Source organism: Leptinotarsa decemlineata, unplaced genomic scaffold (assembly GCF_025532065.1).
Source record: "Leptinotarsa decemlineata unplaced genomic scaffold, Ldec_3_MD MMD2_P_RNA_scaffold_9, whole genome shotgun sequence".
NCBI classification, from domain to species: Eukaryota; Metazoa; Arthropoda; class Insecta; order Coleoptera; family Chrysomelidae; genus Leptinotarsa; species Leptinotarsa decemlineata.
The window spans coordinates 6916022-6938496 of record NW_027412536.1 but is presented as its reverse complement, the minus strand read 5'-3'; the positions used below and the strand labels follow the sequence as shown (position 1 = coordinate 6938496).

Here is a 22475-nt window from a genome sequence, read left to right as displayed (position 1 = left end):
AAAGCCTGCCGTACTGGCCACAATTAATTTAGTCGATACCATAGTGAACCCTGGTGTATTACTTTCTTCACTGGCGCTGCCCGGAGCACGTGGAGCACACCATGCCGAAAGCTGGCGCCCGAGGCAACCCGTGACCTGAACTCGGCTTAAAAATAACCTGTAAACCCGTAACGTGTAAAGAGCGTCACACCATATATTGGTGTTAAAAACAGTTCTCTTTTTATATGTTTGTACTTTGATTCCCGATCCATGACGGTTTACTTGTCTACCAATGTCTACCATGATGAGTAATCAATAAATCACACTCAAATTAGAGCTGTTTATTATTTATATTCTATTTGAATATTCATATTAATATCAATTTTTTTTCTGTTTTCAAGAGTCTTTCGTTAATTTATTCTGAACACAAGCATTAGTATTTGACTAATGATGGAATGAAAATATCATTATTGAACCCTAAGTATCAACAAATATCATTGATTATTGAGTTAACATTAATGAGTTGACATCAAATACTTTATAACAATAATGTGTCTATTAATCTGCAATTTATCAGTGGACACACTGCATTCGTTTATGGCAAATAGAGAATAAAACCAATCCAATATATTTTAATCTTCAGAATTTTCAATTCTAAGTGTCATTGTGATACGAAACAGTGCACTATTCATTATTGAAATAGTTTTTTGGGAAATGTTTTGACTTTCTACCTCTCCATCTGAATACAAAAAAATATGTGAATGTTCCAAAAAAAAGAAGAAAGCAATTGATTTCAGAATAAACTCTTTACAAAAATGTGTAGATAATGCAAAGAAGTATTTTTCAGACACAAACTGAAAAAAAAGCCCTCCCGAAACAACTACTTCCATATAAACATTGAATTACATGAAAGAAAAATACTTTCAAAACAACGACTATTCAATTTGTACTCCAAACATATGTTATGAAATTGAATTAGATATAATTCACAAGATTACTACACAATAGAATAGATAGATAGATATATACGTTTATTCAATAATCATTCACAGGAGTGGCAGAATATTTTTGTCTGAGAAAAACGTCAAAAAAAAAATTGTAAATATATCAAATATTTGTACATTTTTGCGTTTTGCGATTTATGTCAAAATAGCCTGGACGATTGATGATAAATTTGATTGATTCATAGATATAGTTTGCTGACACAGTATGTAGTTTGTTGATCTTAAAGGCTCCTCTGCAGGAATCTCTTGTATTCATATTGAAAATTATTCTGGTAATTTTTTTGACATAAGAAAAATCTATTCAACCCATGACATGAGCCCCAGATGATTATCCCTAGTCTCATAGCGGAGTAAAAATTCGCATAATATACTTTAACTAGTGCTTCAAGGTCAAGATCATATGAAAGAGGTAATATTTAACTCATTCAAAAAACACTTTATTGTGAGATTTAAACTAAAAATTTTTACAAAAACGCAAAACGTGTTTCGGCCATACAATGGCTTCTTCAGGCATGTCACTTAAATGGAACTGTCATCCTCAATGACTTAATGAGACACTTGCCTTATTGCCTCTTCAGTCCCAATCTGGATAACATTACAAGATAAAGCACTCAATCCACTCATAAAATTACGATCTTATGTCACGAATTAGTTAAATTTACTCATTTCATCGATGACAGTACTTAATGAAATTAATTCACTTATTTGGTTTAGTCCCAGCCATAGGAATCTTGTTTAAATTGAAAGGGGCATATTTTAAGGAAAGATTAATTTTTGGAAAAGAAAGGTTTTGAAAATAGAAAGTTCAAACCTTTCTTTTCCAAAAATTGATCTATCCTAAAAATATACCCGTTTCAATTTAAATTATAATAGTGTTTTGTATAATGAATAAAATAAATAAAATTTACCGAAAACTTTGTTTTTTATCAACCAATGATTGTTACCTGTTGCATTCATAGAATTGAGTGTTTCCTTTTGCTTCTGTCCAATTCCAAAATAAGTTAAGCAAGTCAAAATGGGTGCAGAGAGGGAAAATATTAACAAATGTTTTCTTATTCTTTGTCTGAAAATGAATGAAATACAAATACATTAATTAATTCAAACATTCAGATCATTCTTGCATCACAAAAAATTTAAATAGAAACGTGAATCAAAACTCACATTTGTTTGAAAGTATTAGAGAGTTCTTCACAACGGTACCGATATTCTTACTACAATTTCCCAAAATGAAACATTCAAAAATGAATCAATTGAAAATAGTTACTGTAAAATATGGATGAAATAACATTTGAGGCTAGGATTTTATTAAAATTATTATTTCATCATCTACATTTCAACTTATCCAAATATAGTGTAAACATAACAGAATGTTAATGAATATAACTCGAGTTTTTTCCCAACACTAAATCGTTATTTCAACACCTCGAAACGTGTTTCGATCACCAAGTGATCATCTTCAAGAGGAAGATTAATCTTCCTCTTGAAAATGATCACTTGGTGATCGAAACACGTGTCGAGGTGTTAAAATAACTATTGAGTGTTGGGAAAAACTCCAGTAATATTCATTACCACACCAAAGGTTCCAAACTGCATCACAAATAACAGAAAGTTGTTAAAAATCACAAAATATTTACCTATCTATGCCTTCATGTAAAAGAAATGTTACCAAACCAAAAGCAGCTGGAGCTTTGTGAAGCATAATGGCCAAAAAAACTATTATTTCAACATCCGCATGACTAGTTGTTGCAGCAGCACCTAAGGCTACACCATCGGCTGCTGCATGAACCACCAAACCTATCGTCGCAGTGACGTTTCTTTCAGATGGGTTGAGGTTTTCATTTCTACTTTGTGAAATCTAAAAAAGTATTTGTAGAATATTTTTTTATTAGAAATTTAAATATCTCAGAAATTGACAATGACAAAAATTCGACATAGGACTAGTTAACATGACTATAAACGACATTTCACATAAAAATGGAATAAATACATCACATTATTGCAAAACGTTCAAGTCTGTTTTGAAGAGATAACACTATTGTGATACCAAGGAAGTGCCTTCCTGGAAACAGATTAATCTCATCAGAAGTCTCTGGGAACCAGAGATCGATCAGATTATGATTCATGTACAAAATCCCTTATAGATCGCAGTACTAAGAATCCAAAGGGGTTTGTGACTCATTACAATCTAGGATATTCCCAGATTAGGATTCATGTACAAAATCCCTTTTAGGTCGCAGTACTAAGAATCCAAAGGGGACATTACAATATATAATATTCCCAGGGAATATTACCATCCTATTTTTATTTAAACAGATGAGCATTCCTTAACATTACATTATTGTTTATAACATAGATTAGTATATTAAAATGATAAGGAACTATATGAAAGGATTCGTTTACAAAATGGTGGAGAAGTCGTTTTACTAGTTGGTCCTGGGTATTCATTGAAATTTTGTAAAATTCCAATATTCCCATACAATTTCATATAGCATACTTATACTCAATAAACTGTTTCACGTACCTGATCCACCAGAAGCATGAATATGAATCCCAGTACTAAGCTAATTCCTATCACAGATAACGGGTCTTTGTGCTCAAGTGTTTTAGACTCGTTATGAGCATGTTGGTGTGACTCTTCAGGTATCAGTGACCTCACACCTTCAGGGATTATCACAGTTAAAGCTGTTCCTACCAGGAGGCCTGCTCCAAAAACAGTAATTTTTTTTAGTTTATCCTGAAATAAATATGAAACAATTCAGGTATGTCAGAAGATTCTAAATATTAGTAATTGGCAAATTTTAATTTTAATTTGGGATATTTTCAAAAATATCTTACAGAGATTAGTATGAATGTGGTTGAGAATATTTTTGGGTGAATTTCATACTTTCGGACTTCCATTGTCTAAAAAAAGTGTTGATTGATTTAGATTCTTAGATTTTGGCAAAAACATCTGCTATACAGACGGGCTGAAACCCCATGATGGGGCGGGTATTGGAATATACTCCGCGGGTTGAAATTTACATTACAGCTACCCGCCATGACAATTCACACGTCATTCCGGCGGAATTATTTTATATTTTCAGAACACTCTTGAGAAACTTCAAGGGCTGAATGTTTCTTTCTTGTATTCATGTTCAGTACTTTTGCCAAGCATTATCTTGAGAGGACTGTTTATTATCGAATTCTTACACTTTGTGTGAAAAATCACCCATCTTTCCCTCTCTTTTTCCGGCCGTATCTCTTTGCTAGCTTAGCTGAATGCGTCGTTAGATGACATATATGTAACTTTTTTGAATTTCCTCTTAAACCAGTGTTCCTTTCTGTGGATGATCTCAGCTTGGGACCAGTTGATGTTATGTTGATGAGTCGAAACATGCTCTGCTATTCCCGATTTGCTGGTATATATATATATATATATATATATATATATATATATATATATATATATATATATATATATATATATATATATATATATATATAGTTGAAGTTGAGAATCTTAGCGACTGGAGAAATGTACAGTAGAATGGAATAACGGGGTCTCTCAGTCAAAAAATCGAAAAACTCTGCTTTACTTTGCCAAGCTTTCGCTTCTAGTGGGAAGCTTCTTCAGGGCCTATAATTTATTGAGTTGTGGGTTTTTTTGCCAATGAATAAAATTACAAATCATACTTACAGTAAAAATGAGTAAAAAATAATTAATTGAACATATTAATCGACGAAAAAAGTTAAACATTAATGGAGTTTTTTGGTTTGACAAATGTCATACCTTCACATAAATGTCATTTTTCAATGGGCATGATGATTTGATAATCTTTGACTTTAAAGGGAAAGTTGATTGATACAATTTTCATTATTATCAATATGAGTTTTAGTATAGTTCCAGCAAGTTACTGTATATACTGCTGAGATTATCAATGTCAGTTCTCTTATTCATACAATTAGAAGACTTATTAATTTCAACCATTTCAAGAAAAAGACGTTTGGAAATATTTTTTTCTGTATGTAAAACTGTGATATTAGAGTAATTTGGTTTATGTCCTGTTTCTATATAAAGTTGCGCTAATGCACATGATTTCTTATTAAGCTTTATATCACTTTTATGTGAAGTTATTCTATCTTTAAGAATTCTAGATGTTCCAATATAATCCAAATTACAATTGTTACAAGGAATGTTATAAATCACATTTGACTTTTTGGTAGCATCCGTTTTATCATTTAATTTGGTATTCAAATTCTTTATAGTTTTAATATTTTTTGGCATATTCTGACATTTTGTTCATTATGAAAAAGTTTTATGATATTTGAAGATAAATTTCCAAGATTACGTATAGATTTGTAAGAAAAACTGATTGGTGAACTATTATTACATACAAATTCCAATGTAATCAGCAGAAATGTATGACATATGAAATTATTTTCATATTTCAAAACTTCTTTGACATCTGTCGAAGAAGTAAAGAAATAAGCTATCAAAAAAGGAAAAACTGCGTATATATTCGAATTTTTTTATCCATTTCTGAAGACGGAGGAAGATTTTGGCCTCCGAAACGTAAAAGATAAGTATTTGTTAATAATTTTTTTGATAGGCAAAATTGTTAAATACGACAAGTTACTGATAAATAGAAGATTTTTCTTTGTGAAAAATACTTTGATTTTTACGCAGTAACTTATCGGGGTAAACTAAAAAGTTTGCCCTTCTACACTTGTATAAAGTTCTCCATTTTTTTTTATTTGTTTATTCTGACCAATTGAAAGTTGTGATCGATGTGAATTCTGATTTAATATTTTTTCTGTCCTTACCTGATCACTATCTCCTTTCTGTTTTCTCATTGTACACTAAATAATATAATATATGCTTTTTTATTCAAGAGATGTTTGGTCACGTCAGTAGGATATCATCGTATTTTGTTCAAAAAACTGTTTTGAGCTGATCGGGCAGTCTGGCGAAAAAACTAACTATTTTTCCTATTTACAAAGTAATATATCCTTTAATTCAAAGAGTGGGTATATTTTTGGGGGATTTTTGTTATAGTTCACATCCCAAATATTCTTTAAAAACCCTCAAACACAAAGTGTGTGAATTCACCCCAGATGAAGGGGTGTTTTCAATTATCTGTTTAAAAAACAGATAATTGAAGTACATACCTTGCGAGATTCTTATTCGATGTAAAGATCAAATAATCGATAGGTTGATAACTAAAATAAAAACGTTACTTTTTGTTAGAGAAAATAATATGGATTAGTTAATACAACTCCCCAATAATGTGAGTTGTGGGAACAGTTGAGTCCCTTAATTACGATGAACACCTGCAAAATCCTCAGCAACTCATTGACTTGATTCAAAAATTGCCAGCCTTCAAAACTCCAATGTGTCAGTAGTTTCTTTCAAAAGTTAAGATAGACTTTCGAAAAATGTTATCAACGGTCTTTCTTTAAAAACAAGCATTTTTCCCAATCACCAGAAATGCAATACACTTGGAGATGAAGTTTTCTCCATCACCTGAAAACGCCAACATGGTTGTGATTGTGTTTTATCTTTTCTGCTTATTTGAGTAATATGCTTTTATTTGAAGATCTTCCAGATTTGTTCTTCTGGCTTCTTTAGATACCTCTATTTGCTAGGATGTGGCTCCTCTTACTTTCTTCTGTTTCATTTTGTTTTGTTGTAACGTGTTAGGAATCACACGGTAAAAGGTAAGACCTCGTTAGTCCTTAGCTCGCAGAAGTTTCTCAACTTCTGAGAGTTGTCGTTCGTATGGGGGCGACAGCTGATTAATGGAAAAACAGACTTTAAACAGATTTGTTTTATACAACTTTTTGGTTTTTATTGATCAGAAACGAACTATACCTGAATCATGAAGAATCTAATGAAGCTAAGAAATATGCTAGCATAAGATATTCGGAAAATCTCTCTGAAAACAAAAAACTATTTTTCAAATTTACCAAAATTACATCATTTACTAGTAGGAATAATTTAGGGAACATTCAACGCAAAACCCAAAAGAGATAAGTGGAAAAAATCGTGCATATATAGACTAGAATGTGGTGACTGTGTAGCAGCTTTTACAGACCAAACAGGCAAAAATTTCAACATTAGGTACCGCGAGTATGTTTATCAGATAAAAAATTTGCTATATATGGATATCTACGAGAAAAAAATCACATAATATATAAAGAAAACATGAACATTTTCCAAAGATGCATTAAAGGAAGGGAGATGAATTTATGGAAAGCATTGGAAATAAATAAATTGTATGAAAAACTCCATCTTCAAAAATCTCAATGGCCAACTAGAACTATGCAGCTCTCCCCTTTTGAATTTGTGAATTTTGGCAACTAGTTTAGGATCCATTGGTATTTGAAGCAATCTACGAGTAGTGTTTTTGGATAAATAGTTGGTAATTTTGATATGATATAGAAGTTAAAAAATTATTGTTTTGATATCTCAGATAAAATATTGATAATTCAGGTAACAATTTTGTTTTTCCAGGTACCTATTGCAGCTACCAAAAAGATATTGACTATATCATTATATATTTAAAGATTTCTTTGTCAAAATGCGTCAGGTTACTTGAAAATGGTTTAATAAACCAAAACAGGTCGTAACAAATAAAAATCTCAGTAGAAATAAATAGGTCATCACTCGAACAAATTCAATTGTCCTGATTTTTTCATCTTACCTAGACAATTTGACTGTGATGAATAACTATAAATTATTTGATTATGAAATAGTCACAAACATCTTTTCTATGTCAAATAAAGATAGTTCTGTTTCTCAAAAATTGTTTCCATAATATCCCCCAGCATTTGTTGAATTTGATATATTTATCATTGAAAAGTTGTCAAGTTCCTGATGAAAGGTGTACTTCGAGGTAGTGTACTTGGACCTCTGTTATTCTTATTGAATATTGATGATATTGTGTTTATCACTGACACCTATCCATGATAATCATCCAATTTTCACACTATACATTTTATTTAAGACGCGTTTCGCTACATTGTATCCTCCATCAGTTGGACTGGCATATCAAACTATTCTACAATCTATTTTATTATATAAACATAGGTAACTACAAATTCAATTAGATAAATTAAAAATACTTGTAAAACAGGTGGATTTAGAAAACACAATTACAATACAATATCAATTCTGGGAAAACAGGTATGAATATGTTAATTATTGATATTTTATGCAAAAACTCAATTATATAAATGATTAATTCCGGAAAAACAAGCAGATTTTGAAAAAACAATTACAATACAATATCACTTCTAGGAAAACTGGTAATTTATAAATATGTTGAATATTGACATTTTATAAAAAAGAATTCTATAATGTTGTGTGAATAAGTTCTTGTTGACCGTTTGATTTGAATGTTTGCATTTATTGATTTTCAGATATTCCAGCAGGTTACTGTTAATGATAAATAAGAGAGAGAGAGTATAAAAGGTTTATAAAAGGTAAGCATCCAATGAAAAAATATAAGGAGATAATTGAGGTGGTAGACACATTTAAATATCTAGGTTTTATTATAGACGGGAAATTGAATCTAAAATAGTTAGCAAAATATATTATCAAAAAATCCTTTACAAATGCTCAAGTTATTTATCAAATTAGTCAAAAACTTCAATTTATAATTCTATTTTATTATTCAATTTCATCTATTGCTTCACAAAACTATATTTGCTGGATCAAAATGAGAATTATAGACTTGAAAAACTGCAAAATGGTGCAATTAGAATAGTTTTATCATGTCCCAAACTCACCCCAATAAGGTATATGTTCAGCTCATTAAATTGGTTTTCTATTCGTAATTTACCTTTGAATCACACTCTCATTTTCGTTCATAAAATAATATAAGGAAATGCGTTTTCTTATTTTAAAAAAATATGACTTCCAACTCTGAGCACCATAATAACAAAACCAGAACGTGTAATTAATTTTTTACAAAGAATGCATCCCAAAATTCTGTTTTCTTCAAAGGTCTTTATGCATGGTATAACCAACTCCCCACCAACATAAATACTGAAGTCTCAATGTGTTTGAGACAAAATTTCAAAAAACGATTACTAGGTGACTGGGATTCTCCACAATAACATAGTGTTTTATTTATTGACTATTAGAATTTTAATAATTAAACTCATATTTTAAATTTCTTGGTTGTATTTATTTTAGACATGTGATGTGAACATTCAAAATTGTCATGTTTTGTTTGAAAAAAATTTCCGAAATGATTGGTAAATTGAATTCTTTTGATTTTTATCTATTTTTAAAAGGCTTTTTTTCTTTTACAGAATATAATCAAATTGTTATGTTTTATATTGTTAACACCGAGCAAATAGAATATAAGGAGAAAATTCAACCTTGTGGAATACCGAAAACTTTCTTTGCGTTTGCAATTATTCTACTAGATACTAGAAAATTCAACCTTGCGGAACACCGAAAACTTTCTTTGAGTTTACAATCATTCTACTAATTACTATTTTCGATTTCAAAAATAATTTTGAAATAGCATATGTGAATGACCTCTCACTCCTGACTTGTATCAAATTTCTGGTAAAATTTTAAGATTTGCCACATACCAAATGATATTTTATATCTAAAAGTAGTTTGTTGACTATGAATTATCAATTATATGTTAGTGCTAATTGAATATTTTAATTTAGTTATAAATATATTCAAAAACCTATTTCAAACTGAGAAAACAACTTAAGAGAAAAATTTCTCAAAATGAATAGGACATCACCCACAAAAGTCAACAATTTTATTTTTGCCTCTTGGGTTATAGGCAAGTTGAATATAAAGCTAGGTTTATAGAGTAACACGACCGTAACACAATTGCATGACGTTCTGTAAAAATATAAAGTGACAAATTAAGTTATATTCATTTATAAATGCTGCTTTGAAAAAACAAATATGGCGTTGTAGATAGCTATAAGACCACGTAATTTATATTTTCAACAATTTTGATTGTTACCAATTTTATATCAGTTTTTGACTTGTTTATGTGAATTTATCCACGGTTTTCTTGCTACGGTTTTATATGATTTGGTGTTGCCAAGTCATATAAACATCTTAGAATATGATAATAATTTTTTCTTGCCGATTCAATATAAAATGTGCCAAACGATCTAGTTTCATATGCAGATACATTGAAATTGATTTTTGATAGAAGACAGGGATCATCCACTTCACTATGTATCATCTTGTACAAGTATATTAAGTATGCAAATACTCTTCTTTTCTCGAGGGTTTGTATGTTGCACTTTTCAAGTAGCACTACTTTGGAAATATCAAGGTTATAGTTACCTGTTTCATTGAAGTGAGGATATCTCAGGAACTTGTTTTGAACTCTTTCAATGCTATACTTATATTGAGGACACCAAATAATGGAAGCATATTCCAAAATGCCTCTAATGAGACTAATATACAAATGTTTGATGCAGGTAATATTGTTGAATTGCCTAGGCTTCTGATTAGTTCTGGGGTAGTGAAAGAAAATAACGAAAAAATAAATCGTATTCATGAAAATTATAGTTGTTAACTCCATGAAATATGAATAAATAAGTCAAAAAATAAACTTGAAAGGCCTCGAAGGAATTAGAGGTACATTAGGAAAGAAAAATGATAAAAACAGATTTTGTCTATTGTCTCGGTAACTACTAGATTTTCGTTAGAGGATTTCTAGTAACTACTGGAAAAATGTTTCAAATGTGAAAATATGGATCGCTTGAATCTCCGTAGGAATGTTTGAAAAAAAGTTACTTATTTCCTCGTACTATAAAAACTCGAAAAATGAGGGTGCTGCGAAAGATAAAAAAATTTACGAGGAGGCCTACGTAAAATGATGAAGGGAAACACTCATCAAGTCGTTTTGGACCCCCGTCTAGATAGTAGAAGAAAAAAAATTCCTCAAACTATAAAAAGTCGAAAAAGTAGGAGGCTGTGATAAAATGAAAAAGGTTTCATGTAAGCCTATGGAAATTGATGAACGGAATACTCATGAAATCGTTTTGGAACCCCGTCGAGATGGTAGAAAAATAATCATTGAAAACTAATCACAAGGTAATTACTCATATTGAAAGCTAATTATAGCAAGATTACCCAGGGTCATTGATATAATCATCTAAAAATCTAAAGAATAAAATGCTCCTCGGATCAAGTAATTTTTCAACATCTGTTTAAACATTATCAAATTTTTTGGAAGTAATTTTTTTTCTGGTATCATATTTGTGGTACTTGCCATTCTTATTCAGTTTTCCTTTGTTAGTGAAGGTGTTTATCAATAGTTTGTATATATGAATAGATGTGAGCGTCAAAATATCTTTGTTGGCAAATACGTTTCTGCATGATACCTTGTGGTCAAGATCAAATATCATTTTGATAAACATTTTCTGGATTATAAAGACTCTAGATCTTTCTGTGGACCATTCCTATACAATAATGTTGCAGCTGATTGTGCTACATACTATATATAGTGCTATACATACCTATATAAATTTTAAATTAATCAGATAAAACTTATGGAAATTTGGAAAACATAGTATAGTTTGTTTAGTTTCTTACAAACAGCATCAGCGTGTTTGCCGAAGGCAAGTTTATTGTCAAGTTCTAGACCTAAATATCGTACTGATTGTGATGTACTCATTTCTATGCCATTGTCATTTTTGAGAGTGTCGGAGATTAACAACAGAAATGAATTTAGTTAAGCCACATTATATTAATATTTTTCAATTCAATTGGAAGGACGGTGCCTGGTGGGTTGACGTGGGTGGTCAGCTCCACTCAGTCACACGTTAGAACGTAAGACCTCGTTAGTCATTAGATCGCTCAAGTTTCGACTTTTGACAGTTGTCGTACCTTGGGGGGCGACTGCTGGTTAACGGAAAAACAGATTTTAACAGACATAATTTAATGTTTCTATGGTATATGTTGATATATATTGTCAAGTTCACTTGTTATACTTTGCTGAGAATAAAATTAGTTATAAAAGTCTCCACAAATTATTATATTAAATTAAAGTATATTCGAACAGGTTATGAAACCAGATAAGTTTCAATAAAACTGGAATATAGAGGGTGTTTCAAATTCGATCCTCACCATTGGAATCTCGGAAACTATGGGATATACGAAGATGGTTACATTGGGACAAAGTTGCGCATTTACCTGACTAACAATATGCCGTTGAGAAAGTTCTGAAATGCCGAGTATATCCGGAGATATCCGGAAAAAACAGAAATTTCGGATAATGGTTTTAATTTTTTTCTGGCTTCACTTTTCGATGGATTTGAAAATGAATTGCCCTTCCACATTGCCACTTTTTTCCTGCTACATAATGGTGTTTTCAGATTTGCTATCCGTCTTCCGGCCACCATCACCAACTTTATTTTTTCTTAAGGGCGCTACATTGGATTCTTTCTGTTTTGAATAGAACCAGATTTTACCTTTTTGGTAAAAATTAATTCTTATCCATTCGGTAGTGGTTGAAACTTTTGGTGTTTATGGCCCGGAGTCCCTGTTATTCGTTCATGAACTCGGAAGGAGAATAGGCCAAGCAACGAAAGATCACCGTTCTACTTCTTTTTTAATAAAAAGAATTAGTATTGCTATTCAACGTGGCGATGCTGCTTCGGTCCTTGGAACTATTCCTCCTTCACATAATTTTGATGAGATCAAAAATTAAACCATTTTCCGAAATTTCTGTTTTTTCCGGATATCTCCGGATATACTCGGCATTTCGGAACTTTCTCAACGGCATATTGTTAGTCAGGTAAATGAGCAACTTTGCCCGAATGTAACCATCTTCGTATATCCCATAGTTTCCGAGATTCCAATGGTGAGGATCGAATTTTAAACACCCTCTATATTGCAGTTTCATTGAAACTTATCTGGTTCCACAACCTGTTCGAAGATACTTTATTTTAATATAATAATTTATGGAAACTTTTATAACTAATTTTATTTTCAGCAAAATATAACAAGTGAACTTGACAATATATATCAACTCATATCACCATATTCAAGTCAGCAGAAAGGAAGAATAGATATTTAACAGAGATGATCAGGAGCATGCTAATTGTCTCTGATATCCATTGTTATCATCTTCATTTGGGTTTGAAGGCCGTCGTGGTTTGGAACTGTATCCTAACGTTTCGCCAGCACGAGTGGCTGGCTTCTTCAGAGGTTTATTCATCACCGATGTCATCGGTGAACCATCAAAATGAATAAACCTCTGCTGCTGGCGAAACGTTAGGATACAGTTCCAAAGCACGACGGCGTTGATGGTTCACAGATGACATCGGTGATGAGTAAACCTCTGAAAAAGCCAGCCACTCGTGCTGGCGAAACGTTAGGATACAGTTCCAATATATATATATATATATATATATATATATATATATATATATATATATATATATATATATATATAAGATAGTATAACGACCTTATGTATATATAGAATAGTAGTTTTTCGGGGATTCGGTCTGATTAGAATAAATATTTACTCTTTTTAGCTGCCCAAGCTTTCGCTAATGTTTATTAGCTTTATTGGTGGTTTGACCAATTAACCGACAACTGCGGTAGCAGAAATTTGGGAAGCTAACCTGAAATGCCATCGGAAAACGAATCCACATGTTTCTAGAAATGATATGAAATCTAGAAAGGTTAATGCAGTCAAGCTGCTGGAAAATACCATATGAAAATCAAAAAATAAATAGATAAGTACTCTTTATTTTTTTATTTTCATGGAATTATTTTCCATATATATATATATATATATATATACAGGGTGTCCCTGGACTTCCTCTTTTTCTCACGGGAATGTATAGATGGGGTTAAAATATCACCAGTACTTCATATAACTTTTTTTCCTAAAAGTCTTCGTAACCAAGTTACGGGCCCTCGAAGTTACAAAATGAAAAATGTTTTTCTTTGATAACTTTTCAAGTGAATATTCAAAATCATCCAAATTTTGGTAATTGACTAAACAAATGAATTCCGTCGATGAGCTTTCATGCAGAAGTCAGTTGTTTTGCTACAAAGTCAGGAACGTACTACCCCCGATGGTCCACACCCCAAAACTTTGAAATGACAGATATTTTTCAATATTTTTCAACAAAATAAGGTTACTTGGACAATTTTATGAATAAAAGTACTCGTGTGGAAAGTCGATCGGAGCAACGAGTCTTGATAAAAATGTAGTTCTACTCGACGACATCAAACCCGCTCGTCCACCATTATTTGAAATGAATAATTATCAAAGCAGAAATAATAATGATAACGTTAATTCAACAACATTTATAACGGGAATAATACAAAGTATGCTAAAATGAAGTCGTAAACAAAAAGTACAGTACCTATCTGGAAGTTTAAGTCACAATTGTGATAGCAGATATTTTTTCAAAAGAAATATCAAGTTCTGTAGATTCGTGGTGTTTTTAAACTAACAAGTTACTCTACTATGAAATATCGAATTCATTCCATATTTTGTATGTACATAATACGTGTGGAATAATCACGTTTCGTGTTGATCAGTTATCTGAATCTCATGAAACTCAACATTCGAATGTTTCAAATTCTTCTTCACAGCTAAACTGTTGAGGAGTTTCACTGATAATTATAATTTTATGGGAGAAATTCTTTAACACGAATCTAAATTTAGCTGAAAAAACGCACATCGGAAAAAATATTTACTATACTAATAAAAAGCAAACGAATGAACTACAAAAACGGCTGCACATGATCAGGTGAAAAATATCCAGGGAATAATTATGTTCCATTTCTTTCACAGATGTTGACAAAAAAACCTTTTAGAAAGTTTTGATAAAAAACGAGAAACTGGAATGCGATTTTGTTTTGTTGAGTGGTGCGTTGTCATATGACTATCATTGTATTGTCAATATTCTATAGGATATTTTGAATTTTTTTCATATAGCCGAACAGTTTACATTCAATGAATATGCAGATATGCATGTATTTTATGGACGAGCATTTTGTAATGCTGCAGAAGCTCGTCGTCTGTATTCCGAGCATTTTCCCAATCGAACGGTACCGTCAAGAGAAACATTCGAGCGTGTCGATCGCAGCTTGAGGGAGACAGGTATGTAATAATGGATAATTAATTTGAGCACGTTGTTTTATTTCGATATTATTGTAGGTACAGTTTTGCCAAAACGAGGTGGTGAGGGCGCTCCTAGGACTGTACGTACCGTTGTATTGGAGGAAAATATTTTGGAAGCCGTCGCTGATGATCCTTCAATGAGCATCAGAAATCTATCAGAACAGTTCCATACATCCAAGTCCACTATTCATAGAATAATTAGGGAACAACTGCTCCACCCATTTCACATCCAGAAGGTACATGCCATGACACCTCAAGATTTTCCAGCACGACTGGAATATGCCAATTGGTTCATGGATAGGCAAAGAGAGGATATGACTTTTATTAATCAAGTTTTATTCACTGATGAAGCAGGTTTCAGTAGAGATGGAGTTATCAACTCTCATAATCTCCATATATGGGCCGAAGAAAATCCCCATGGGATATTGCAAACCAAACACCAACGGAAATTCAACGTGAATGTTTGGGCTGGTATCATAGGAAACCATCTTATAGGACCATTCGTTCTACAGGACCGATTGAATGGAGAACGTTATTTGGAGTTCATTCAGAACGATTTGAATGGACTTTTGGAACATGTTCCATTGCAAACCCGAAGAGATATGTGGTTTATGCATGATGGCGCTCCTCCTCATTTTAGTTTGATTGTGTGTGACCATCTGAACCATATTTTCCACAATAGATGGATTGGTAGAGGTGGGCCATATTCATGGCCATCGCGGTCTCCGGATTTAAATCCATTGGATTTCTTTCTGTGGGGGCATCTAAAAAGCCTTGTTTACGCTACACCTATTCACACAAGAGATGCATTGTTGAATAGAATAACATTACATTGTGAAGCCATACGAAACGACCCTGGAATGCTATTTCAAGTACAGAGAGGGTGTCTTCGCAGACTAAGAAAATGTATAGAGAGAGAAGGTGGTCATATCGAGCAGTTTCTGTAGCGGATTTTTCATTTCTGTTTGCTCTTGACGCTCTTGAGTTTCGTTAGTTAAACTTGTTTGCATTATAAAAATTCGTTATTAACATTTTACCTATCATTTCCATTTTCCTTAAAAACTAATATATATATATATATATATATATATATATATATATATATATATATATATATATATATATATATATATATATATATATATATATATATATGGATGATATTCTGATAGCTTGTGAAAACATCATCATTATCGAGAAAACCATCAATTGGTACAAAAAAAATTCAAAATAGAAGTTTAGGAAATATTGAAAATCATCTTGAAATACAAGTAAGAAGAGATAGTGATGGACTTTATTATCATCAACAGACATACATTTCAAATTATTGAAATGTATCTGCCAAACCAGCACCATTCCTTTGGATATAGGATACTACAAAAATAGATCTTTTATTGATGAAAAATTTCATAATGAAGATGTTTACAGAAGCGCAATAGGAGCACTATAATATCTTTCTGTGAATATAAGGCCAATATAAGGCCAGATATATGTCTTGCTACGTCAATTCTTGAAAATGTTAGTAATTCTCTCGAATACGAATGGACAGAAGTAAAGCACATCATGAAATATCTTAACGGAACTCTGAACATAGAAATTCAGTTGGTAAATCTTTCAGAAGGAAATAATATTTTATACGGTTTCATCGACGCTGACTGGGCTGGACACAAGACGGACAGAAAATCAAATAGTAGATATTTATTCAATTACTTGGGAGGGATGTTCAATTGGCGATGTGAGAAGAAAACTTGCGTGGCACTTTCATCTACCGAGGCAGAATACATCTCCCTATCAGAAGCTTGTCAACAGACCATATATTTGACAGGATTTTTCAAGATTTTGAAGTCGAAATATCAGAGACAATAATTATTATTTTCGAAGATAATCAATCATACCTTGAAGTTTATGGTTTCTTGAGAAATGTTGTTTATTTCTGTTCGAATTCTCTTTTAATTCTTGGATATTTGCTGGTTTCGTTTTATAAACATTCTTCAGATGGCCCCATATAAAATAATCCAACGGATTTAAGTCTGGCGACCTCGCTGGCCATTCAATATGTTCACGTCTACCAATCCATCGGTTCGTAAACATTTGGTCGAGATACCTTCAAACATCTGCAGCATAATGTGGAGGCGCACCATCCTGTTGAAACTATAAACTTTCATTAAAACTTCTAGGATTAATTCTACTGGGGAATAAATTAATTAAAGTAGGTACAAGATATCCTCTTAAAAACTGAAGGTATGTTGGTCCGTCTAAAGTACCGTCGAAAAACTAGAGTCCGGTGATTCTGTTTCTTACAATGCCAGCCCATACATTTACCTTTTGCGGGTATTGTGTATGATGTTCACGCATCCAGTGGGGGTTTTCTTTGGCCCAGTACCTACAATTCTGACGGTTGACCCCCACCATTTAATAAAGTGGCTTCATCAGAAAAAATTATATTTTTCATGAGGAGACGTCTCGGTGACAGTTATCCATCATGGTTTCACAAAATTCTATTCTTCTATCTGGATCATCCTCGTTTAATTCCTGTAGAAGTTCGATTTTTAAGGGATGCCATTTTTCCAATTTTAATACTTTGTGTACAGTTGTTTTACTGACATCGAAATCACGACTAACCTTATGAACAGAAGTATGCACATCTTCTTTAAAATCGAGTGGAAAATCTAGTTCTGTATCATCATTTACAGAAGGACGACCTGATTTGCGTGCATTTTCAACTGTACCAGTTCCTCGAAATTTCTTTTCAATCTTACTTACTTCTGACTGCGTTATGCGTCTTTCTGGATATTTTTCATTAAATAAGTTACACACTTCCATCTGAGTTCGCCATCTGTCTCCATAGCCAATCATCATAAGTATTTCAATTCTTTGCTTTACACTTAAGTTCATTACTACTTCAAATTAATTCGAAGCAATACTACAGAAAATTCACGAACTAATACAACAACTACTGTCCTATTTAACAGTTACTGAACGTCAATGGAAATAATGACATTTCACAATAACAAAAAAAACTAGCCGCCTAGTTTTTTGAAATTAATAAGAAATACTTGGTAGCACGGTTACTGTCAACTACAGCAAGGACTACAGTTCGAACATTTAAAATAAAGTCATTTATTTATTACTAAATTATTTTCCCATTGATAAATTAATAGTTAGAAAAAAATATAAAATAATTAATTATTTCTACTTTTATTAGATATCAATAAAATTTATTGTATAAGCGCACACTTTCAAATTCTGTCCGTTAGACCCCAAGTATCATACCTTTTCGGAATCAGCTCGTTACGAATTATCTAAAACTGATACCAAATACAGGGTGTTGCATTTAAAAAAATTACCGATGACGTCATCACATTAATATAGATCACCCTGTATAATGACATTTTGTTGTAAAATGTAGAATATTAAAATTAAAAATTGACGTGTTTCAGGTTTTTGTAAAACAACTTTTGGTTTTGGAAATATCGAATTTATTCCATACTTTGCGAGCACACTGTATTAAAATAAAGTATTTTCGAACAGATATTAGGCCTGAGAGTGAACTCCATAAATATATATCACTATTTTTTCGATTTGAAGGCAGTCGATTTTTGGAATTTCTTCCTGACGTTTCGCTGGCGCGAGTGGCTAGCTTCTTCAGAAGTTTACACATCCTGAGTAAATTCCGATGATCGGATATCGGCTTGTATGTATATATGTATACCGTCACTATAGAGCAAAAAGATCAGTAACTCAAGCACGCCACCTTGGGGAGTGTCCATATTGGTGTCAAAATAATCAAATAGCAGATGGTTGTTGCTGGTCCTACCTGGCATCGCCCGGTAAGATACCATCGCAACGGCTCAGTCAGCGTGAAATTGCTTTCGGGCTAAGGTGTCGTTGCTGTGCCGCTGTTTCCGGTTTCAAGGGTGGAAATATAAAGAAAATGCATGATGGCGTTCCTAGGGTCAAAATACTCCAGAGGTAAAATAGCTCCCCAATCGGATCTCCAGGTGGGGTCTGATTCAAGAACATCATCCTGCATCGAAAACCACTATTTCTGACAGTCAGCAGGGTCTTCCTAACATCAGTCCACAGGGAAATAGCATGGTAACCGCAGTTGCTAAGAGGCCCACTAGCAACTTTAAAATCAATTTCTGCAACATCAGAAGACTCAACTCAAATATAAACTCAGTGCACCAACATCTGCAATCAAATAGTCCTCATACTCTTGCACTCACAGAAATCAAAGTCAGTGCTTCAACAAACCCCGTCAATTTTCGATATCCCGGCTATGATTTCCACAACCGATTCAGACATAACTTTGGAACATCTCTTTTTATCAGAAGCGATCTCTCCTGAACTGAAATGAAATGCTGGAACCCCGAAACTTTTATGTTACGTGGTTCAAAATAATGTAACAGAAGATCACCAAATTCATATGCTGCGATTATTGACCACCTAGCGACATACAAAATAAGCCACTATTCTCGTCACTTGCAAACACCATTGATTGTCTGCAAATCAATCATCCCACTGCCGAAATTTCCATATTCGGTGACTTCAATGTCCACAATATCGAATGGTTCAAAATTTCAATTATCAACGACGAACAAGGTCGCGCAGCTGTGGCTTTTGCAATAAGCAGCGGACTCACTTAGATTACAAATTAGTCAACCAATCCAGAAATTTACACAGTCACCGTAAGGTCTCCATTGGGATCTTCTGACCACAAACCCCTCCAAATAGAGGGGAGGATTACGACAAAGTCGTAATCCTCCCCTTTATTTGGAATAACGTAATCGAGAAACATGGAGAATCAAGAGCTGTTGCGCTCGATATTTCTAAGGCCGTGTGTGGCATGACGGTTTGTTGGCGAAACTTCGATGCTATGACTTGTCGGATCATTTTTGAGTATGGCTCTTCAGCTTTTAAAAAAAACGTTCCCTGCAAGTGGCCGTCGATGGATATCTCTCCAATTATTTCACCGTCAACGCTGGTGTTCTCCACGGATCCATATTGTATCCAACCTTCTTTTTATTGTATATCAACGACTTATTGAAAAAAAAAACAAATATATTGTTTCGCTGAGGACAGCAGACTTGTCTCGTCATTCCATTTGGATTCCAGGACATCGGCTACGGAGGCACATCTTCACCGGCAGCAGGAGGTTCCATATCTTAACGATGATCTAGAAGTGATTTCGAATTGGGATGAAAGTAACCAGGTTCAATTCAATGCAACAAAAACTCAGGCATCGGTTTTCTCCAAGAAGATAAATGTCTCCGAACCGGATATGATAATGTCAGGTCAGACAATTCCGCTTTCTGCTTCGATAAGTTTGTTGGGGGTTAAAATGGACAGCAATATGTCTTGGCACTATCATGTTACTGGAATTGCAAAGGCTGCTTCTCAAAAGCTTGGAACAGTGTTCCGAACCAGAAAACTGTACACACCTCAGCAACTTTTGATGCTTTATAAAGCTCTGTTCAGACCTTCTTTGGAGTATTGTGATGGTAATTCGGAATATTCATCAAATGTAAAAACTTGAAAAGGGTATATTTTTGGCTTTCTAATTCCCCATCTTTATACAAACAAAAATGTGGGAATCATCCAAACTGAATAGGAAGAAATGCGTTGTATAATTTAATGTTCATATAAAAGGATTTGCCACGAAAGTATTTTCCTTTCATGTAATTCAATGTTTATATGAAAGTAGTTGTATAGTTGTATAAAAAGGCAAAAGCATTTTTCCCACCCATCAAGCTCTTTTGGACCACGGTCCAGATGGTAGAACAAACATTATTTTCTCGTACTATAAGAACTCGAAAAATGAGGGCGTCACCATAAGATGAGAAATTTCACGAAAAAGCCCATAGAAAATGATGAATGAAACACTCATTAAATCGTTTTCGACTCCCATCAGGATGGTAAAAAAAAAGTTATTCATTTACTCATACTATAAAAACTGACAAATAATTATTCTGTCACAAATTAAAAAGTGGTATGACAAACTGAGGGAATGGTACGAAAAGTGTAAACAACTCATTCATGGGAAAGAAAGTTTTTGGCTTTCCACTTCTCCATCTTGATACAAAAAATGTGGGAATCTTCCAAAGAGAGGAAGAAAGCAATCAATTTCAAAAGAAGTAACTCTATACATAAATGTGTAAATCATGCAAAGAAGTAACTTTCAGGCACAAACTGAAAGAAAAAGTCCTCCTGAAACAGCTACTTTCATATAAGATAAGAGCATTTATTAATATAGGAATCCTAATATACATAATACTGTTATGACAATCGCATTTTGAAAATACAAGCAAAAGTATAACAAGAATAATAAAAATAAATAAAATCAGAGGATGGAGTGTACAACTCTTGATAGACCAATGAACTGAAAAGCTGATATAAATTTGGAAGATATGTTGAACTCAAACATATTTTTCTTTCAGATATTTAGTTAGACGGTTTTTAAAAATTGAAATGGAGTCACTACATTTAATATCATTGGGAAGTTTATTGTAGTCCAAGAGACCCTTGTGGAAAATAGAATTCATTGTCATGGTATATTTTGTTCGGGTAACATATAAGTTCTTATTCCCTCATGTAGAGTAATCATGGATTTCATTTTGATAAGTTATGAACTGGTTGAAATAGGTAGGAAATTTTCCAGTAATAATTTTGAAAATAAATATCATGGAAAAATAGGAAAGCCTGTCTTTTACAGATAGCCAATCAGATATTTAAATAAGCATATTATTAATTTTTTTGACAGCATTGGTTAAGCTGATATTGCTTGCTGTCAGCAAAGTGTCATCTGCAAAGAAGTTTATAAATCCACAGTCCTGAATATGATTGATGTCATTTAGATATAAAATAAACAGTAACGGACCAGTATTGATGGATTTTTTGTTGAAATGTAGTTGTTTATTTTAGTACACTGTGACCTCTCTTGTAAATAACTAGAGAACCAATTGAAAACGTTGCCAGTCAAACCATAGTACTGTAGTATCATAAGTAGAATTGAAATATCTCGAAAGCTCGTTTAAAATCTACAATGTACCTATTTGCATCCATATCAATTTTCCATTTGGATAGTGTTACTTGAAGAGCAGTTTCACAGGAATGACCAGCTCTAAACCCTGATTGGTATTCCATTAAAAGTTTATTTGTATTGATGTAGTCAAGAATTTGATCGTACACAGCTAATTCAAGTACTTTTTCCAAGCTTGGTAATGTATTGATAGGTCGGAAATTGATAGCCTCGTTTGTATTTATTATTTTGGGAACTGGTACAACTGTACTTGTTTTAAGCTGATGAGGAAAAACACCAGTAGTTAGTGACGTATTGATAAAGTTCAAGATTATTGGACCAATC

At 32.8% G+C, this 22475-nt stretch overlaps 1 protein-coding gene across 2 annotated transcripts in view; it reads right to left on the bottom strand.

The window, feature by feature from the left end:
* Positions 1 to 22475, bottom strand: part of Zip102B (Zinc/iron regulated transporter-related protein 102B) — a 50542-nt gene that overhangs the window by 25339 nt on the left and 2728 nt on the right. For both annotated transcript variants that reach the window (XM_074170532.1, XM_023164222.2), the window contains exons 2-4: positions 3505 to 3717; positions 2618 to 2838; positions 1928 to 2046 (exon numbers count right to left, since the gene is read on the bottom strand). In XM_074170532.1, the coding sequence (XP_074026633.1) occupies positions 1928 to 2046; positions 2618 to 2838; positions 3505 to 3717 (553 nt within the window). The remainder of the gene's footprint in view (positions 1 to 1927; positions 2047 to 2617; positions 2839 to 3504; positions 3718 to 22475) is intronic.